The following is a 21,646-nucleotide window of genomic DNA, read 5'->3' as shown; positions in this document are numbered from 1 at the left end:
CCATAAAGAACGGCCATTTTACAACCTGACAATTCAGCCTGTTTGGTGAGGTGTCAGTGGACATACTGCCACATACTTCAGAATCTCCATCCAAATATTACCAAAACAGGCCCAGGTTGACCTAATTACTACAGACAAACAAACTATGTTCTGCCACTGGTTCTGTGAGGGTAGAGTGTTCCCAGACAGGTTTCCCTGGGGTATTTGGGAATTCAGTGTGGACTGGATGAAGTGATGCGGAATGATTCCCGAGTCTCATGCAGACAGCTTAAGAGGCAGGGCTCTGATTTGTGCTCCTCACTCCAAATTTTTTTCAAATGGAATTTTTTCAAATGGAATTGTTTTCCATTCCTTTCATAGACCTCATTTTTGCATACAGATTTATTTCCTTGTTTATAGTGCTTGGGCTGTTATTAAATGCTGGGAGGAAGTGAGGTCAGAGGAGATGACAGTATGATTTAGTCCATTTTTAGTATTTCCGATTTGCTGGTATCTATAGCTGTTGGTCACCTGAAATAGCATTCAGGTTCTCAGTGTTGAGGGTATAGGACCTCTGGTTTCTGTCAGTGTTGGTATGGGTGAGAGTTTTAAGGGTGTCGAGGAATGACAGCTTCACATTTTGACAACCAACCCAACAACCACTACCTACACCCCCACCCACATGGTACAAACCCCCACCCGCACGGTATAATACAGTTACCCAATGGCATACTTCAGCCAGTGATGCATTCCTGTTGTCTCAAATACCTGCTCATAGCCTATCCTAGGTCTCGTCCAGTGTCTTCGTCCAGGATGGATAGAGAGCTGTGTGATGATCAGGGCTAAGAAAAGAGGCACATAGTCATGCTTATGCAAAAAAACTTTTACGCAGATAATCAGACAGAGGCTGTGCACAGAACCCCCCCGAGGAGACAGAAATGGGAAGTGTATTCTATTTCCTTCCTTGGCAATGCACCCACTCTCACATTGCTCTAGTACGGTCTGCATGCACGTGTGTGTGTTGCTTGTGTGTGTGTGTGTGTGTGTGTGTGTGTGCACGTGCGTTTGTGTGTGAGTGTGCATGTGTGTGAGTGTGCACATGTGCGTGTTTGTGTGTGCACATGCATGCACATGCATGTGCGTATGCGTGAATGTGCGCGTGTGTGTGCGTGTGTGTGTGTGTGTATGAAAGTGCGGGCATGCATGCAGGTGTGTGAATGTGTTTGCGCATGTGTATGTGTATGTAAGAGCATGTGTGTTTGTGTGTGCATGCATGTGTGTGTGTGTGTGTGTGTGTGTATATGAGAGCATGTGTGTTTGTGTGTGTGTGTATATGACAGCATGTGTGTGAGTGTGTGTGTTGGATAGTAGCCTCGTTGTAGTTGGCTCAGGAGAATGCTGGCTGTTGTCCAGCTGTAGCTGCTGTTGACCTGAGTGAGCAGCAGACTGGCTGTGAGTCCGTTCTCCATTGCTCATGGGGAGGAAGTGCTACTGCTGAGTGCAGAGAGGACACGCTGAACAGCCAGCGGTTCTGCTGAGGAACCAGTGGTTGACCAGTCTCAGTGGTGAAGGTCGAGAGAATAAAATCCAGGCTTGGCTCTCATTGTGATCTACTTTATATGATGGAGAGTCTCAATGATACAGCCTTCACAGAGCTACTGAAGAACATCCAGGATTTTCATATGAAGAACGCAGCCTAATCTGGCTGGTAATAAGGGCCTTTCTTTCCAGTGTTATTGTCATCACTGGTCATTGTATATTGAATTCAGTCAAGAGCAAAAAGAAAACCACGCACACACACACACGCACACACATAGGCACGCACACACAAAGACAAAGATGAAAACAAAGCAACACAAGACAAGGTAGGTAGTTAGATTCAGACTGAGAGCTGACCCAGTATGGATGAGTAGCATGCAGACCTGGCTCAAATACGTATTTGTTTTGGATTCAAATACTTTTCTACCCTTTACTGATCTTGTCTGGCGTATTGGAACCAATGAAATGCTTTCAAAAAGTGCAAACCCTGCCTTCTGGTCATATTGGCAGGCTCAATTACACCAGTCAAGATCAATAGAGCACAGAAAAGTATTTGAATCCAAAACAAATACACATTTGACCCATGCCTGGTGGCATGTAATAATGATGAGCAAGAGGCTAAGTCACTGCCAGAGTCACTCTGATTGGTCTCTTAGATCAACACAGGGGCCCCTTGATTCATTCTGCCATTTAAATAAACTGTAATCGTTTGAGCCACAAGGAGGTCTATTGGTGGAGGAACTGGGTGATGGGGGTGCTGGCAACAGTAGCTGGCCGTGCTTACTGTGTGAGGCCAAGAAGTCCACAGAACCCCTCCCTCCCTCCCTCTCTCTCTCTCTCTCTCTCTCTCGCGCGCTCTCTTTTTGCTCTTTGTGTGTCTTTCTCAAATTCTCCTTCAAATTATCATCCAGACCCAAGTGGAGCTTTATTGGCGTGACAATAAGTACAAATGTGTTGCCAAGGCATTTAAATTCAGAAGGCAGAAAAGAAATTGGTTCAGAATTGGAGAGCAAGAGCAATTTCTTTTTTTACGAGCCGCTTGAAAAAACCTGTTCCCCCCTTTTCCCAAGTTCCCAACAGTGGCACAGAAATGCCTGTCTACTGACCCAGATACCTGCTTCATAGTTTCCTTCCCAAGTCAATATGTTGAGTGGGTGGAGGGAACTGTTAATGTGTTCAAATATGTCTCATTCTGAAACAGGATTATGTTGCTGTTTGAGACTGTTGTTAAGTGGTGTTAAGTAAGTTAAGGAAACAAGGCCTGTGTGAGACCCTTCAATTGGGTTCATATTTGGGACCTCAGCACACATGTGAAAATGGCTGCCAGTCCATACTTCACACGCTATGGTTGAAATAGTCCTTCAGGCGTACTCAGTTTCCCATTAATGCAGCCTTTGCTGTGTTATATTCCCATTAAAGCGTGAAGACCACATTTCCCTTGTACCGTTTTACACGTGTCCCACGTCTTCCTGCTCAGGTGCGGCTGTTTGAGGTGAGGTGAGCTTTCCTGCTTCCAAACCCGCAGTAGGGCAGAGCGTGAGGACGGGGGCGGCCCTCCTCCCTGCAGACTGTGACTAATCGTCTGCTACACCTGCCCACCCCTCGTAAAATTCACTGAAACCCAGACTCAGTGTGACACGGGCTCGCATCCGGCTCTACCCGTCCCCCGCCCCCCCCGTCCCCTACTGGGCGTTATGCATTGTAGTCGGCACTCTTCCTGTTGTTCAATTTAGGATTTATCAGAAGCGGTTACTGTCTTGTGGCGGTCTGGGAATTTCAGTGGTCTGCCTGTGTTTTAGCGTTCGGAACTGCAGGTGAGCAAGCGGAAACGATCCCTGCGTGCTTAATAACTTGTTAACTAGCATCCCGCTACTTGTGCATCTGATCACAGCCTTGATTAAAAGGGCTTAAAGAATGTGTGTTGCTCTACTGTAGCTCTCAAGGCTAAAGAATGTTCTAGACTTATTCGTAAAAATGAATTCTGTTTTTTTTTTTTGTATTTTATTTTATTTTATTTTTTTTGCCTGCTTATTGAAGGGCAATTTAATCCCCTTTTTGAACATTAGTTTGGTTACAGTTACATTTGATTACATCTGAGAAAAAAATTCTGTAGATACATTTACTCCAATATATAGCTTCGTTGCAAAGTTAATTGCCTCATGGGTTTTTGAAGAAAGTAATAAATGAATATTGCATGCATGCAAGACCATCTGTTTCCTAGGTTTAAGAGACATTTGATTTACAATGGCACTGTTTTTTAGGGGAACTTGACTTTGGAGAATATCTTTTTCCTTCAGGAATTTAAATGTACATGGTTACTAACTTAACCCACAGGAACAGATAGCTGGCTGACAAAATGTCCGACCAGGCCAAACTTATTTCTCTGTAGATTTTTCCCTCCACTCCCTGAGAGGGTTGATTTTACTAACAGTCACCGTTTAGCATTCCAGTGGTAGAGTGCAAAAGCAGCGCACAATGTCAGAATGGAATTTCAAATGATTGTGCTAAAGCTGGGGAGGCTTGGCTTTCTTTACATTTTTTTAAAGACCCCTGGTTCCCCATGACTGCCTGAGTATAAGATGAGGACATAGTGGAACTTAGCACATGGCATTTGTGGATCAGGGGAAAAATAAAGAAATACACTGTGGCATCCTGTCCTTTTTGAAAATAATGTTTATTAATCATGGTTTAAATTTCTATGCGATGCCTCAGGGTTCTGCGGAACAGTAGCCGTTCTCCGCTCTGTGGTGAAATACAGAGCGCGTTCTAAAGCGCTCACTGTGATGCTGCAGTGAAACATTCGCAGATCTGGACAGGTACTGCAGCAGATGAGGAAATCGGAGAAAGTCGGAGAATGCGGTTTTATTTTTGCCAGGCCCTGTCCCAGATGGTGCGGTTTTTCCAGCAGCCTGGCTGAGCAGGGATGCGCGTTGTGTTCTGGTCCAGCGCGACCGCGGTGCACTGTGGGACACAGCTGGTAACTTTCCCTGCTCAGCTGTGACTCTCTGCGCCACACAACGCACAGTTCCTCCAGTTATCGTCTCTGCCCTCCTGTGGGGAGCTGACCTCTGGGCTGAAGTCCTCAAATGCCACACATGACGGGGCTGCTACGATTGGCCAACATCAAATTCCTGGAAGGCTGCAGGCGTTGCCTGCTCACGCTGAAGTCTGGAAGGGGCCTGCTGTTTGAACCAGAACCAGAACTGAAAGGGTAAACTCATCAATCTCCACCGGGCCCAATCAGGTTGAACTAATAAACCCACCGATGCCTCTACATGGAAAAATGTCACCTTTGACGCAGCCTGTTTCCACAGGTTATTGGATTAACGGGCTCCGGGCTGATGAAACAGCGTGTTGGATTACGGCATTCGGGGCTGATCATGCTAAGGGAGCGTGTCTATGGCTTAAGGACCACCGCGCACATGCATGGAATACAGATCCTGGGAATGTGAGCGGAATTTGAGGAGAAACAGTATCACAGAAGAGGCAGGCAGGCTCCTTTCGCCCGCTGAGGTTTCAGGTTGTGGCCTGACATCGTCCAGCCCCTGATTTTTTAAAATTGCGCATGTGAAATACATTAGCACGTCTAAACACACAACTACAGTACCGCTTTTCCACAAATCTGGTTTCAGACCTTCCTCAAGTCTGTCAGAGGCTTCACATCTTGCTATGGTTGTTTCATCAGATGCTGTAACCCCCCCCCCCCCATGCGCTGCCTTCCCATTGGCCACGGCTCGGCTTTAATGAGCTCGCTGTGGATTGCTTTAGCAGCTCCTCTTTAAATTGCCTGTAACTCTCCACTGATCTCCACTGCACAGGAACAATGGCCTCCTTTCTCCGACCACTGGCCTGGGCTGACTTCTCCCACCCCTGCACAGACAATGCCAGAGGCAGTATGGACAATCAAAATAATTAGGGCATTACAAGCTCTCGAGTGGAAAAAGCATTATTCTTACTATACTGACATATAACAGGTTTGGAATCAAACCATTGCTGCACCTGTGCCAGCTGGGGCAGCTCATAATTGGCCAGAGCAGGATGGTCTCTTTTGTTTTTGTTTGTTTTTGTTCTTCAGAAGAAAGTAGGTAGGGCCCTGTGCCAAATATCTAATCTCTCTGTAGGGGGCTAAGGAGAGACTCGGTGGTGCAAAAGGAGTTGGCAAACATACCTCATAAGATCAAAAATCCCTGGTAGATCACAATGGTCAGAAGCTTAAACATTTGTCAAATGTTAATCCTTGACATTACATGCACGCACATTTTTCAAATTTACATTAGCAGTGTCAACCATTTGTAACTGCTCAACATTTTTTTGCAAAAGCATGCATCCATTTTAAGTCATATGTACGCATCACCTCAGACAGATTTGCAGATTTTTAATTGAAACAACGTGGCCATCTTGAGCCAAACAGATTGCAGGAGTTTACATCCGCTGTACATATCTCATTTCCAAATCCATGTCAGATATGGTATATGGAGACCATTGAACACACAATTAAAAAATCCATCGGGAAATGTGATCACCAGATTGTATCGATCTGTTCAAAAGTGTGCAGTGCTGTTCATGTTTTGCAGTAAATGTTGAGATGATGTGTCAGAACTCTTTTAAGAAATGATCTCTTTAAGGTATCAGCTGGTGGTACGACTCTTTTAGAGAATGTATTCTGCACTATAACAAGTTCAGTTCGGGAGACATCTGGCCTGCAAATTGTTTTGTCGCCTTCTGTTTTTTTTTTTTTTTTGCATTCCTAATGTTTACCCTGCAGTTCATAACAAATGAAATTTAAAAGCTGCTGGTAACCATAGTTTCGTAAGTTACCGTAGAAACGAAGCGTGGGCGCTCTGCTCCGCCTCCGGCTGCCCTAGCTTGTGTGGGCTGCTGAGGGCTGGAATCTTCACTCCCTGGTGCTCATCCGTCCACAGTCCTCTCCCACGCAGGAACACACTTCCCACTCTCCCATAATGCTCGGCGTGGGGTCACAACCTTGGACAGTCCTGGTGTTTATGTGAAGGTGCAGGCCCAAGCAGAGCAGATTCAGATTGATACAGATCAGGGACACAGACCATAAGCCCCATTCCAGCACTGTCCCAACACCACTCTTCACTGCTGATTCATCAGGGTAGCCGTTTGGCAGTGGCCCAACTAATGATGGTAACATGCTGTATATTCAGTACACCCCAGCTCAAAGCTCAGTGAACTTAAGCCTGTTCTGTCTCTGGGGCGATGGCTGGCTCCTTCATTCAGTTTTGCCACTTTCTTGCCCTTGTCATCTTCATCTTCCATCACAAGTAAACTGAGCAACTTCTGGGTCTTTTTAGGTTGCTGGTTGGAGCTCCCTTTGAAACCAGTGGGCCAATCCAGACCGGTGATGTCTACAAATGCCCAATGAATGGAAAGGCCAATGGCAACTGTACAAGACTCAACCTAGGTACTGTCTTCCTCAAAAGCATGATGCTGCTTTCGTCTAGGTCTAATTTTATATTATCTGATTGCTTTGAATTTTGTCAATGCAAAATATCAAATACCAATGATAGAAGCCATGAGTAAGGATCACAATGTCCATGATACTTAACTCTGATTGCTATGTCGCAATGCCTTACACAATGCCTATTCACAGTTGTTCACACAATGTGATGTCAAATGCAGACTTAAAAGCATTGTGGTCCAAAAAGACCACATGACAGAGCTAAGAGCCATGAGCAGCTGTAAGGATGCTGGTGTGTCCCCCTGGCTAAGTACCTGTTTGTCACTTTGGACATCTCCATCAAAGTGGCTGAAGCAGCTGAATGGCCTCCCTTTTTGACAATCTGTCTTCTCAAATAAATCTGCATTCTGAACATTTATCCAGTGTTCTTTTGTTTCTGATTTTGTTCACCAAGAAAACATGGGTGATTGGCTTATTTCAGACTTCAGCTTACGTTGTGGAACCTGCTTTACCTGTCACTCACGCATCTATAGACAAAACATATGCGCTTGCAGCACTTTGAGCTTTTTGTGACATGCAGCTATGAATCCACACATACCCCTGAGGGGAGCCACTGATGAACTGTATAAAGGAGAAAAGTACATCTGTACTGGCCTCATAAATTTGATGCACGCCTGTTAGGGCATCACATGCTGTACAGTTTGTGTTCAGTTCCACATATGTGCTCTCCTGGGAATCACACATGCCTTGTGCTATGGAGACAGACACGATAGTGCGGGTGATATATCACATCATAGACACACACAGGCACACACCCACACACATGCACAGTTACACATGCGTATTCACTTGTGCCCACACCACATAACACACACACACACACACACTGACCGCTTTAATGTGCACATTGCCCACAGGTGCGAGGCTGGGTTTATCAGGTTTAGCTTAAAACTGAGAAATACTGCTCTGAACTCTGTTCATGGAAGGTGGATATGTTGCACATAGTCTTATTTCTTTTTCTTTCTTTTTTTGTTTTATACATGATACAGTTGCATAAGATGGTTTCTTTATCTGTTTTTTTTCAAGGAAGGATATCCCTAACCAATGTATCAGAGCGCAAAAACAAGATGAGGTTGGGAATGACGCTAGCCTCCAATCCTAAAGACAACAGCTTTGTGGTGGGTTTCCTGATTGGCTGATTGAATATATGAATTTATGATTTATATATATCAGCTTTTTCTGATATTTGTACCGGTGTTTGAGTATATGTGTCTGTATGTCTGTGTGTATGTCAACACATGTGCATGCCTGTGTGATTGTGTCTGTATGGGCGTGTATGCGTGCATGCATGTGTGAGTGTGTGTCCCTGCCTGCGTGTTTGTGTAATTGTGTAAGTGTGTGTGTGTGCGTGTGTGTGTGCGTGTACTCAGTATACTCCTGTGTGTTGCAGGCCTGTGGGCCTCTCTGGTCGTATGAGTGTGGGAGCTCCTACTACAGCACTGGTATCTGTTCCAAAATCAACTCCAGCTTCAAGTTCTCTCGCAACATCGCTCCAGCCTTCCAGAGTAAAGCAGCCCCCTACACTCACACTCTTACAGTGCTCATGGAAAAATTCCCTTTTTAATTCTAAAACTCTGAGGAAGTGTAGCACAGTGCAAACAGCTGTTATTCTGACATTGTTCACAACAGGGTGCGAAACCTACATGGATATTGTAATTGTTCTGGATGGATCCAACTCCATCTACCCCTGGTTTGAGGTGCGGGATTTCCTCATCAACATCTTGCAGAAGTTCTACATTGGGCCAGGCCAGATACAGGTGCGTCTGGTCTGGAAGCTGGGTCTGTCTGAGTGAAAGCCGTACCACTGATTTACTGGCATCCAGTTCCTGACACAATGGGCAGGGTTTGCTGTGCTTTCATGAATTCATATGCTGCCACATAAATAAATGTAACTGGTTCACAAATAAAAATAATTGGTTGTACATCTATGCATTTATTTGTGAACCAATTATTTTATTTGTAGGTCACAAAAAATATTTGTGAATCTCATTATCTGTTGTTGCTAAGGTCACAGTGGTACTGTAGAGTGGCAGTGTGACTGTTGCTACGGGCACAGTGATACTGTAATGTTAAAGTGTGTCTGTTTTTGAAACAGTGTGGAAACAGTGGTACTGTAGGCTTACAGTGTGTCTGTTGTTGCTCCGGACATAGTGGTACTGTAGGGTTTCAGTACCTTTTGTTGCTAAGGTCGCAGTGGTACTGTAGGGTTACAGTGTGTCTGTTTTGCTTATTATGAAGGTTTACTGCAGTTTTACAGTATCTATTGTTACTAAGGAGACCGTGGTACTGTAAAGTTAGTGTGTCTGTTGTTGCTAAGGTCACATGGTACTGTGAGGTTACAGTGTGTCTGCTGTTGCTAAGGTCCCAGGTTACTGTAGGTTTACAGTATAGCTGTGGTTGTAATGGTCACAATGGTACTGTATGCTTATAGTGCATCTGTTCTAACTAAGGTGACAGTGGTATCGTTGGGTTAGAGTGTGTCTGTTATTGCTTAGTACAAAGTTTTACTGCAGATTTATAGTATCTGTCGTTACTAAGGAGACAGTGCTACTGTAAGTTTAGTGTGTCTGTTGTTGCTAAGGACACAGAGGTACTGGAGGGTTACAGAGTCTGTTGCTAAGGACACTGTACTGTAGGGTTACAGCGTGTCTGCTGTTGAAAAGGACACAGCTATATTGTGTGTTGTGTCTCCAGGTGGGAATAGTGCAGTATGGTGAGACAGTGGTCCATGAGTTCCACCTGAATGATTACCGCTCTGTGGAGGAGGTGGTGGAGGCGGCTCGGAACATCATGCAGCGCGGCGGGGAGGAGACCAGGACGGCGCTCGGCATCAACGTGGCACGGTCAGCTCCGCCCACCATGTGGCACCAAGCTGCACGGCAGCATGGAGGCTGCCCTCCCAGTTGGGCAGAGCCATGGTAGACTGCCCAGGTGTGACCGGCTCCCGTGCGCTTGCGTTCCAACAGGTCACAGGCGTTCAAGAGAGGAAGCCGCCGCGGCGCCAAGAAGGTGATGATCGTGATCACTGACGGGGAGTCGCACGACAGCCCTGACCTGAAGCAGGTCATCCAGGACAGCGAGAACGATGACATCACCCGTTACGCTATTGCAGTGAGTCCCACCTCTCCCTCTCTTTTTCACCTGCTGCTTTTTTTGGCACAGTCACAACGTTCTACTTCCTGTGAGACTGTAGAAAACTCACAGCCAGGAGACTAGGCAGTACTTTAACTGTTTTTTTCTTTTCACAAAGTACTGTGGGATTCTGCCAAATTTTCTGGTTTCTTATTAGTTGGTCTGTCTGTTTCTTATTGGCCGGTCTCCCATGCTTTACTGTATGCCCTATATAAGTCACTTGGAGTGCATGAGTGGATGAATCACCCAGTGTCTACCTCCTTTTATCCCTCTTTTGTGTTATGAAGCTGGTAATAATAAGCAGCAGCTTCAGACTCTGTGGTTGGTGCCAGGCTTGGTTTGGCAGGGCTTGGTTAATCTCGCCCAGGCCCTGCCATGGCACAGCCTGTGTCTGCCATGGCGCACACTGGTGCCAAGGTGATGTCGCCAGTCCGGCCCAGTTAAAGCCTGGATGGTGGAGCCGGTGCTGAGTTTCTAAGTAAGCTGGATGTGAGTCAAGGGTCGGCACTTAGCGGCAGAACCTAAGGGCTGATGGTTCCACGGCGCCCCCTCTCCCAGGTTCTGGGTTACTACAACCGACGAGGGATCAATCCTGAGGCTTTCCTGAACGAGATCAAGTTCATCGCCAGTGACCCTGATGACAAGCACTTCTTCAATGTGAAGGACGAGTCTGCCTTGAAGGACATTGTTGATGCATTGGGAGAAAGGATCTTCAGTCTGGAAGGTACTGCGTCACACTGTTGGGCGTTTTGCTTTGTATTATAAAACATGACTGTACTTCACAGCGTATTTTCGCACTGTCCTGCATGTTCATGCACTATGCTGCTCTGTAGACGATCATATTGCTGTGCACATGATGAAACTTCAGTATGCTGTATATTATGAAATTGCATCATACTGTACTGCATATTTTTACACTGTACTGTTACCACAGTGCAATACAGTGCACAGGACACAATGACACTGGATTACACTGCACTGTATTATAGCACTCTATTATTTTGTAATAGAATATGCTCATTTGGTAATGTATATGTTCTCTTGCCTCTGGCAGGAACCAATAAGAATGAGACATCATTTGGCCTCCAAATGTCTCAGGCGGGTTTCTCCTCACACATCGTGGAGGTGAGTATCAGTGGCATCATCAAACCTGAACCTTTCACCCCCGATTCTCCCTCCCTCCAGTGGGCCTGGGACTGAGTGTGAAAGCTGAGGCCTTCTCTGTCTGCTCCTTCCCTCCCGCTTCCCCAGTCAAGGTAGACAGGGCTTTTATTTCCACATTCTCTTCCAAACAGACGTGAGTGAGGAGACAGCTTATTCTTCGGGGAAGAGTAAGGCAACGAGGAGTGATGGGATTAGGCTTGCAGTGAAACAGATCTTTTTTATTTGTGTTTACTGCTGTCCAAAGTTGATCTCACTGGGGTTGTCTGGCGTTTTGGGTAGATACTTGTATTTTTATGGTTCAGTTGGCCTCTGTGTGTGTGTGTCTGTCTGTGTGTGTGTGCGTGTGTGTGTGTGTGTGTGTGTGTGTGAGAGAGAGAGAGAGAGAGAATGAATGAATAAACAAATAAACCACAAATGGTAGCAGTACAGGGTGGAAATGTCATACCGCAGAGTTTTGAAATGTTGGGATTTGCTAGGCTAGGGCAGGCTGTGTGCGTAGACCAGGATAATGTCCTGGAAATATTTGAAATTGGAAGGGGGAGCATAAAGCTCGGATGAATTAGTTGAATGCGGATCTTGGCAGCTGTAAGGACTGCTTATTTTGCTGTCTTGTCTCAAAGTCAATGAGACATTTTGGTTTCTCAAGCAGCACTGAATGTCCTGGAATTTATTTTCTCCTCACTGTTTTGCTCACTGCTGTTTACCGCAGCAACATTACTGTTTCCAGTGAAAATTAAAGTAGTTTTTTATTTCACTTAAAAACAAAAACAAGGCTATTCTAATATTCAATGGTACATTATTTCCCTTTATCTACAGTGCTGTGAAAAAAAAAGTATTTGTCCTCTTCCTGATTTCTATTATTGCATATTTCTCACACTGAATGGTTTCAGATCTTTTGACGGAATATAACATTAAACTAAGGGGAACTGAGTGAACACAAAGCACCTTATTATTATAATTTAATTTATTTAATGAAAAAAAGTTATCAAACACCCCTGTCACCCATGTGAAAAAGTTATTGCCCCTTCATTACTCAATCAACTAATTAGCCAAATGTTAATTAATTAGATTCAGCTGACTGAACTCTGCCAGGCTTGATCCTCTAAACCTCACTCATATTGAACCTTATCATCATATGCCAAGATCAAAGGAAATTCCGGAAGAGATGAAAAGAAAGTTGTTGAAATATATCCCTCTGACAAAGGGTTACAACACCCTTTTGACTCTAGAAATCCACCAAACCACAGTGAGAGTCATTATCTCCAAATGGAGATCACTTGGAACAGTGGTGAATCTTCCCAGGAGTGTTTGGACTGCCAACATTTCTCCAAGGGCACAGTGATAACTCATCTGGGAAGTCACAAAAGATCTCAGAAAAACATTCAAAGAACTGCAGGCCACTCTAGCCTTAGCTAAGGTCAGAGTTCATGACTCCACAATAAGAAAGTGAGTGGGCAAAAATGGGATTCATGGGAGATCAGCAAGGCAGAAACCACTGCTAACCAAGATAAACAGTGATACTCATGTCACATTTTTTTTTAAAAAGCACCTGGGTGATCCTCAAGCCTTTTTCTATGGACAGGTGATTCAAAAGTGGAATTTTTTGGGCAACGTGTCGGGCTGCGGTGCGAGGTGGACCCAAATGCAGAGGGTGACTCAAGACAGGAAGTAAGCAACCAAGGAAATGTTAATAAAGAAAAAACAAAATAACAAACAGGAGGGAACACGAGATAACACTGGGAAACAAAACCAATAACATGGGCAACTCACTAGAACAAAGCCAACAAACACGAGAGACAATAAACCAGGAATCACAAAAAATGCAAGAGCATGAAACAAGGCTGAGGATTTGTACAAAGACCACAAAAACCAAGCGAAGACTGGACAAACACAGCAAATTTAAATACAGGCAACAATCAAGTGAGACTAATGGCTAATGACACACAGGTGAGGAAACCTGCCCAGCCATGCCTGCCAAGATGCCCCACAGACCACTTCTATACCCCAAAGCACAGATTGGTCAAGACCATTGCCTTCTCTGTAACACTTTGACCAAAAATCTAATCATTAAAATAAGAATCAATAGGATTCTCAGTTAAACCATGAAAAAGTTACAATGGGACAGCTAAACAAATAAATTTTATTTGGCCTTGTGTTGGTAAAATTCGAAGTAAAGATATGCGTGTCTACATTTTGGCATGCGTGTGTGTGTGCGTGCAAAAGAGACGTGCTACAGGATGTGCCAACCACAAACACCAGCCTGCTCTCTTGCAAAGTAAGACTGAGAAACGATTCTAAGAAAAGAAGATGGTCAAGCCAACTCCGCACACTGCCATGTCATTTCTAAAATTAAAATGAATATTATTGAAAATGCACATGTATCCTGTTTATCAGTTTTTAAAGACAGCCTGTCGCTGGTTATGCTATAAACAAGCGTGAATCCAAAATAGCTGCGACCGCTCACGCGCATGCATCCATGTGTGCATGCATTCACGCACACACCCTCACACAAACACGTGACCTCTTCTTTGGCTCATGACCAACCTTTCCACAAAATCTTGTGCAAATCTGTGAATCCATTTGGGAGTTATGCGCCTTTTTGTGATAGGCCACACCCATCGCCACGCCCCCTCTTGGTCAATCGGCCTGGAAAGTTACTCAGCTCTACCTTCAGTCATGACCAACGTCCAGCCTCCTGGGGCAAAAACTGTGGCCGCTACGGGGTGGGACACTTTTTGTGGGCCAACCGACCAACCAACCGACCGACTGACAGCTATAGAGCTGCGGTCGCAGCTGAAAAGGAAGCCTCTGGGCTGCATCTCAGAGCACTAGGTAAGAGTGTCTCTCAGGATTAGCTTATGTTTGCAAACATTAAAGCTTGAAAGGAATATTGTGTGTAAGTCGTTTGACTCTTCTCACCGCTGGTGGATGTAGATAGAATTTCCACCACAGCCTTCAGAGGTATGGCCATCCACGTGTACAGTTTGCAAGCAAAAGTCTGGCTGTTGAGAGGCATGGAAGTACAGTGGAGTTTTGATTTAGAGTCTGCTGGTGCCGGGTCGGGTTTTGTGTGTGGAGTCTGCACGCAGGCTTGCATGCTCCAATGAGCCACGCACGGCCCCTCTAGGGCCCTGTTGGACTTTCTCTCTCTCTCTCTCTCTCTCCCTCTCTCTCTCTCTCTCTCTCTCTCTCTCTCTCTCTCTCCCTCCCTCTCCCTCCCTCTCTCTCTCTCTCTCTCTCCCTCTCTCTCTCTCCCTCTCTCTCCTCTCCTCTCTCTCTCTCCTCTCTCTCTCCCTCTCTCTCTCTCTCTCTCTTTCTCTCTCTCTCTCTCTCTCTCTCGCCCTCCCCCTTGTCCAATTTAAATGTCCAACTAAAGAATATTTTTTACTGAGGTTTTGAGCCTGAAGGGCCAGCACTGCTCATTTTGGCTGGCTGATTACAGCTGGTGTGAGCACTCTGGATTTGATTAGTCATCCTGGCCGCTTACAAAGGAATAGCTTACTTTATCGTTGAGTACTGTGTGCAGGGTGATGTAGCCTTGTCCTTATGTGACAGATCACAGACACACACACACACACTCAAAATAGGTCACCAGCTCCTCTGGTCTCTTCTGGTGTAGTGGCTGTATTTGGTAACGATTGCTGCGGAAACCAAGCACTTCAAAAACAGAAATTGATGGGGAAATTGTGTTTATCATTGAAAGCTTCTCGGGGTTGGCGTATGGACCAGATGCACATTGCATCAGAACCTGGGTGGTCCTCTTTGTGCCCAACATCAAAACAAACACAAAAAAACCAAGCGCTGTAGAAGGCAGCCGCGATCGCACAGCGCAGATGCTGTCTTAGACATGGACCACACTGCCACCTGTGCAGATCTGAATCAGTAAATGTGAGCGCAGCAGGGAGGCTTGGCAGTGATACCTCTGACATAACTCTCATGCATGTCATTGGAGTCCCCCCATGGCTTTGGTCATGGACTTAAAAGCCAAACCATTACTCTGCTGTCCAGTAGAGGCATGAGACATGGAGAACTTCTATATCAAGAAACCTCTGGAAGTGGTTGTGTCTCTGCGTTTGTCCACCATTAGCTGTTGTATTCCTTTAATGTGTATGTGTGTTTGTGTGCGTGAAATAATATTGTGTATGGGTATGCACAATGATATTTTGTATGTGTGTGCATGTGTGTGTATTTGTGTGTGTGTGTGTGTGTGATAAAATATTGTGCAGGTGTGCGTGCGTGCGTGTGTGTGTGTGTGTGTGTGTGCATGTGTGGGTATGTGTGTGTGTTATTTCAGCTGCCTCCTTTTATTTGAAAGTATCTCATAGCTGGAGAGCTCTTGCAGAGCCTTGCATGAAAAGCTGTTTCCATTGAAACATCCCAAAAGCTTTAATAGCCATGCTAAAAAAGACCGGGAATGAAAAGTAGGCATGCTGGCAGGATTAAATTCAACTTTCTGTTCCCTCTATTAACTTAAATGTTGCTGGCAAAAGAAGCTAATATGAATTCCTTTAACGAGACGATCTGAAAGATGTCTGTGTCTTGAAGAAGCTGCCCAGTCCACAGGATGTGTGTGATGTCAGCATGCAGGTGTCACACATTCCACATAGCCTGGTCTTTTTCTTCTTTTTTCGAAAGTAGAGCAGATGGTCTGCCTTCCTTTATTATTATTAGTATTATTTTTTTGTTTTCTTCAGACTGGCAGAAAGCAGAAAGGGTAACAGAAAGAGAAGGGATCACAGCTCAGAAGGTGTCATGGTTGGGGATCGAACTCCCCCTCACATGGGGGGCTTGTAAATGGTTGAGAGTCAGCCACCGTATGGACTACATCACACACAGCCTGCTCTGCTCTCCCACCCACAGGGAATGGACATGCACTCAGACTGCACTGACGGGTGTGTGTGTGTGTGTGTGTGTGTGTGTGTGCATTCCCCCTCTCTCTCCACAGGACGGGATACTGGTTGGGGCAGTGGGGGCATATGATTGGAATGGGGCAGTGCTGAAGGAGACTCGTCAAGGGAAGGTCATCCCACCCAAATCTTCCTACATGCAGGAGTTCCCAGAGGAGCTGAAAAATCATGGAGCATACCTGGGTGAGTCGGGTGAATCCGGGTTAGTGGGGTACATGTTGGGTTACTGGGGTACATGTGGGGGAGTGGGGTACATCTGGGTTAGTGGGGTATATGTGGGGGAGTGGTGTATATGTGGATGAGTGGGGTATATGTGGATGAGTGGGGTATATGTGGGTGAGTGGTGTATATGTGGGGGAGTGGGGTATATGTGGATGAGTGGGGTATAAGTGGGTGAGTGGTGTATATGTGGGGGAGTGGGGTACATGTGGGGGAGTGGGGTATAAGTGGGTGTGTGGGGTATATGTGGATAAGTGGTGTATATGTGGATGAGTGGGGTATATGTGGGTGAGTGGGGTACATTTGGGTTAGTGGGGTATATATGGGTGAGTGGTGTATATGTGGATGAGTGGGGTATATGTGGATAGTGGGTGTATATGTGGGAGTGGGGTATATGTGTGGGGAGTGGGTACATGTGGGGGAGTGGGGTACATTAGGTTAGTGGGGTATATGTGGGTGAGTGGTGTATATTGTGGATAGAGTGGTGTATATGTGGGAGTGGGGTACATGTGAGTGGGGTATATGTGGGGTGAGTGGGTATATTGGTGTGGGAGTGGGTACATTTGGTTGGGGTATAGGTGATGGTGTATGTGGATGAGTGGGTAATGTGATGAGGGGTACATCTGGTTATGGGTATGTGGGGTAGTGGGGTATATCTGGGTGAGTGGGGTATATGTGGGGGAGTGGGGTGCATGTGGGGGAGTGGGGTACATGTGGGAGAGTGGGGTATATGTGGGGGAGTGGGGTACATGTGGGTGAGTGGGGTACATGTGGGGGAGTGAGTACTCTTGGTTAAGTAAAAACAAATCACCTAGTCTCCCTGAGTGAAACAGCAGTAGCCATGTAAGGAAAAACCATTCCCTGAAAAAGAGAATTGACCACAGAACTCAGCTGGCGCATGCAACACAACAATGTAAGGCCATTATAACGGAAGGAGGAATTTGGACGTTGCGCTCGAAGTGCGGCATATGCTGCAAGCCTGTTCCCAGCGCGCAGATCCATGTTTCGGGGCTGAGGTCACATTATCTCCGCGTCTTCCTGTGGAGGAACCGCGGCTGTGGCTAGCTCTCACGCCGCTTGCGTCAGGCGCTCGGAGGCCCCGCGGTTTAGCGCCGGCTCCCGCCGGCCCCTCCGCTCTCTGGACTGCTTTTTCCATCAGACAGCGGCGGCAGCAGCGGTTCCAGCCCCATTGGGAGGGGGGGTGGGGGGGGAGGCGTGAGGCCCAGCCATCCGGAGTTAGAGAGGCGGGACGGTGCCAGCCTGCACTGGGAGAGCGACTGATCGCGCTTCAGCAAACCGACACGCTTTTCGTCTGCGCTCACTCTACGGCTCTGTGCGCGGGTCCGCAAAACCGCCACCGTCGCCTCCGCGGCCCCGCCCTCCTGCATCAAAACGCCTCGCGTTTTAAAAACGGTTCCATCCGCCGTGTTTTACAAGGCTAATGCTCTACAATAGGAAAGCTTTCTTAAGCAACAATTGACAGTTCGCCAAGACTGTAAATGTAAGGAGTGGGATATTCGATCTTGCTGGAAAGAGTTGTAGCACGTTATAAAAATCCAGGACCGCATTGGGAACCATGGGGAGCGTGTGTCATGGAACATGTCAGTCACTGAAGTGTGCGCACGCCGCTCACCCATGATTCAGAGGCTGCTCTGCAGGCAGCATGGTGTTCTGCAGGACACCTAGCACCAGTCAGAGAGGAGAATCACATCACTTACCCCACCCTGCATGAGGTGAGACAAAGCCATCAGTGTCCCAGAACTGTGAATCCCCATAGTCAATGCTGCAGGCCAGGTACAAACCTGTGAGTAGACCATAGAGTAAAAGGTGTTGGTGCAGCTAGCGTAAGGTTGTGTTGACACTGTGTGTCTGCAGGTTACACTGTGACGTCTGTGGTGTCTGCGAAGAGCGGCCGGCTCTTTGTGGCTGGAGCCCCACGCTTCAACCACACCGGCAAAGTCATCATCTTCACCCTGAAGAACAACGGCAACCTGACCATCCTGCTCTCACTTAAAGGACAACAGGTGCAGTGAACACACACACATACATTTATACATTTTATATACATTTTATCAAAACACACTCTCTCTCACACACACACACACACACACACACACAAACACACACATATAATTCACGAACATGCTCATCATGTATACATTTACGCGCACACACATAAACAAATATCTGTTTACTGAGGTACAAACACACCCATACACGTACAAACAAACACGTAAATTCAATTCTGATTTGTAATTTTTAATTATAACTTTTCTAAGTTTTTACGGTGTAGTGAAAAAGAAATACAACAAGATTTCTGTTTGCCATTCCTGAAGAGTGGTTTGTTTTCTTGTGTTGCTGAATAAACAACACTCACAGCCAATGGGAATGCCAGAGCATATGTAAACAAGGCTGTGCTGACAGTCCTAGAACAGTGAGGCTAATTGATGCGCATTCCTAGCAAGGTGCCTCTGCCCTATGTGTCCGACACACAAGCAATGCCATGACGGTCCAAACCCGCATCCACATGGCTTCCATTACGGCTCCATGTGCTTCCCATCCCAGCCTCTAAACGGAAACAGGGACACCAGGCAAACAGCACCACCCCTGGGGACGCCTCGACCTGAAAACGGAAAAAACAACAGCGTCCGACCTAATGACGCTCAGAGAGGAAGGGGGCGGGGGGTGCAGGGGAGGTGAATCAGAGCATTGCTCAGGAAAAGGGCCCGAGCTGCTGGAACGCGTCAGGGTTAGCCTCCTCTGTGCAGCGCGTGCAGCGCAGATCCTTTGCTCTGGGCCCCGTAAGCTCTTAAAGAGAGTAAGCTAAAAATGGAAGAGATGGACCCTTCAGAGGGAGCCGAGTGTCTGATGTAAGCTGACCGCTGACCGATCCTCTGCACGCTGTCCGCAGATCGGCTCCTACTACGGCAGCGAGATCGCCCCGCTGGACCTCAATGGCGACGGAGTGACGGACAACCTCCTGGTGGCCGCGCCCATGTTCTTCAGCGGCGGCTGGGAGAAGGGCAAGGTCTACATCTACAGAATCACCCCGCAGGTCAGCAGTACAGACGCGCACCCAAACACACGCGCGCGCAAATGTACAAACACAGACACAAAGACACCCTTAGGAGGTCCAGACATGAATTGGTCCCCACATGTAATTATCTGACGTGATTTACAGCATCGCTGGAGAGCTGCATGTCTGCCTTGGGGCAGTTGTATGACCCTTGCCCGCTCCCCCCATCCTCCTGCCCCATCAGGCTCTATAAAGGGCCCTCATTAGCTCCAGTGCGCTCTGCTCACGGGCTCTCATTAGCCCTGCCGCTGAGCGGGGCAGACAGCGGGCGCTGGGCACCTGTCGTCAGGCAGATCAAATGAGCGCACGCCCCAGCAGAGCGCCTTCATTAGATACCTTAGCGCCTGGCCAGCTCGGCGAGGAACCGTTTACTCCTTCAAAAGAGCCAGCCGCAGGCCCTGGATAAAAGCCCTTAATAGGGGGAATAGCGGGAAAGAGGAGATCAGACATTCCTGGCGGTCGTGAGACGATGCAGCCGGCCAGCCCCCCTGCTCTCCGGAGGGTTTTATTGGTGTTTTCCCAACTGCAGCGGCACAGCTGACGGGAGTGGATCTGCGGGGCGGGCGTAGGGGTGGGTTAGGACGCCCCTGCCAGTGTAGAGCGAGGGGCAGGGACTGCCCGTGCTGCCCAAGTCAGGACGACCAGTTACCCCCGGCAACAGGTCCTCCAACCCCGCTCAGGGAGTGCCCAAAACGCTATCTCATGCAGCCTAGGCCTCTGCCCCTTCCAAGCCTTTTTTTCTTCTTTCCTTTTTTTCTTATAATAACCCACAGGTTTTGATCTCTTTCTCACAGAGACACAGCCCCCCCTTCCCAAACTGTCCCTCTTCCTCCAGAAGCCACTGGAAATTGAATAAATATCATATTTCTGTTCATCCCACACAGCAAATGGACAGCATAAGTGAGGATAGTGGCATTTGCAGATTTTTTTAAATAGTAAAAATTATGCATTTCTATTTCTTTTGGAAATCCTCTTGTTTTTCTCATCTCAAATTTTGCTTTCCAGGATGCTGTGTTTGAAGGAAAGGATTTCTTTTAACTGATCTCACTTAACTGTGCAAATGGCTTAAACTTGAATGAATAAAATTAAAAACAGAAGCCGGGCTTTCTCAGATCATACGCTGCTAATGGGTGGACATTCTTCACGTTGACGGATAGTGGTATTCAAATTGCCTCTGTGGATACGTTTCTAGTAAAGGCAAATTGGATAATGGAATTTACGCATGAGGTTTTGATCTGAGCCTGAGAGGAGGGCTGCACTAAAGTATGGAATTTCAGGGGCTGAGGGGTCCTTACTGTAATTCTCTTCTCAGTCCTAATTCTCTTTTCATTAGGAATGTTTTAATTAGATCAAAGAATAAGCCACTGTAAGTGGAGTTAGGCAGCCAAGGATATTCACCTCACATAGTCTCATTCTGCCCATGTAAATAAATGGATTAGCGTCGCTTTGCTGAGTTTATGGCCAGTTTAGGAATTTACTGGAGAGTCTTTCATTGGAAGGCCCGGACTTAGGATATGTCAGCGTTTTGTTGTATGTGTATGTGATGTCCGCCTGACTAAGAGCACTGTTGACTGACAAGCCTGATCTGTCCCCAGAGTCGATTTGTCCTAGAGGGGGCGCTAGAGATTTCAGACCGTGGACAGAACACGCGTTTTGGATCATCGCTGGCCCCTGTCCCTGACCTCAATGGTGACACGTACAATGAGTTGGTTGTGGGTGCACCTCTTGAGGATGACCATCGGGGGGCGATCTACGTTTTCTATGGCAAGAAGGACAGGATACAGCGAAAGTACAAACAGGTACTGCAGTGTGCATTTCTGATGCACCTGAGACCAGTTTCCCAAAGTGTGTTAATCTTATTAACCGTTAAATGCAAGTCAACTGAAGAGTGACCTGCCTCTCTGCCTCTCTCTCTCTCCTCTCTCTCTCTCTCTCTCCCTCTCTCTCCCTCTCCCTCCCTCTCTCTCTTCCTCTCTCTCTCTCAGAGGATTGGTGCAGCAGCCCTCTCTCCGGGCCTGCAGTATTTTGGTTGGAGTGTCCATGGGCAGATGGACCTGAATGAGGATGGCCTGGTGGACCTAGCAGTCGGCTCCCTGGGTTCAGCAGTGCTTCTCTGGTGAGGGACCCCCCTCCTCCCTTTGAGCC

At 46.8% G+C, this 21,646-nt stretch overlaps 1 protein-coding gene across 5 annotated transcripts in view; it reads left to right on the top strand.

Annotated features, from left to right (window-relative positions):
• The window catches only part of itga11b (integrin, alpha 11b), a 120,000-nt gene that overhangs the window by 83,310 nt on the left and 15,044 nt on the right, over window positions 1-21,646 (top strand). For all 5 annotated transcript variants that reach the window (XM_064312331.1, XM_064312328.1, XM_064312327.1 and 2 more), the window contains 13 exons: window positions 6,837-6,946; window positions 8,030-8,121; window positions 8,394-8,508; window positions 8,633-8,760; window positions 9,698-9,846; window positions 9,970-10,114; window positions 10,694-10,859; window positions 11,190-11,260; window positions 16,245-16,389; window positions 18,301-18,449; window positions 19,337-19,480; window positions 21,097-21,300; window positions 21,487-21,617. In XM_064312331.1, the coding sequence (XP_064168401.1) occupies window positions 6,837-6,946; window positions 8,030-8,121; window positions 8,394-8,508; window positions 8,633-8,760; window positions 9,698-9,846; window positions 9,970-10,114; window positions 10,694-10,859; window positions 11,190-11,260; window positions 16,245-16,389; window positions 18,301-18,449; window positions 19,337-19,480; window positions 21,097-21,300; window positions 21,487-21,617 (1,749 nt within the window). The remainder of the gene's footprint in view (window positions 1-6,836; window positions 6,947-8,029; window positions 8,122-8,393; window positions 8,509-8,632; window positions 8,761-9,697; window positions 9,847-9,969; window positions 10,115-10,693; window positions 10,860-11,189; window positions 11,261-16,244; window positions 16,390-18,300; window positions 18,450-19,336; window positions 19,481-21,096; window positions 21,301-21,486; window positions 21,618-21,646) is intronic.

The sequence above is a fragment of the Anguilla rostrata genome, chromosome 16, assembly GCF_018555375.3.
Source record: "Anguilla rostrata isolate EN2019 chromosome 16, ASM1855537v3, whole genome shotgun sequence".
Lineage (NCBI taxonomy): Eukaryota > Metazoa > Chordata > Actinopteri > Anguilliformes > Anguillidae > Anguilla > Anguilla rostrata.
This window is presented reverse-complemented; position numbering and strand designations above follow the sequence as displayed.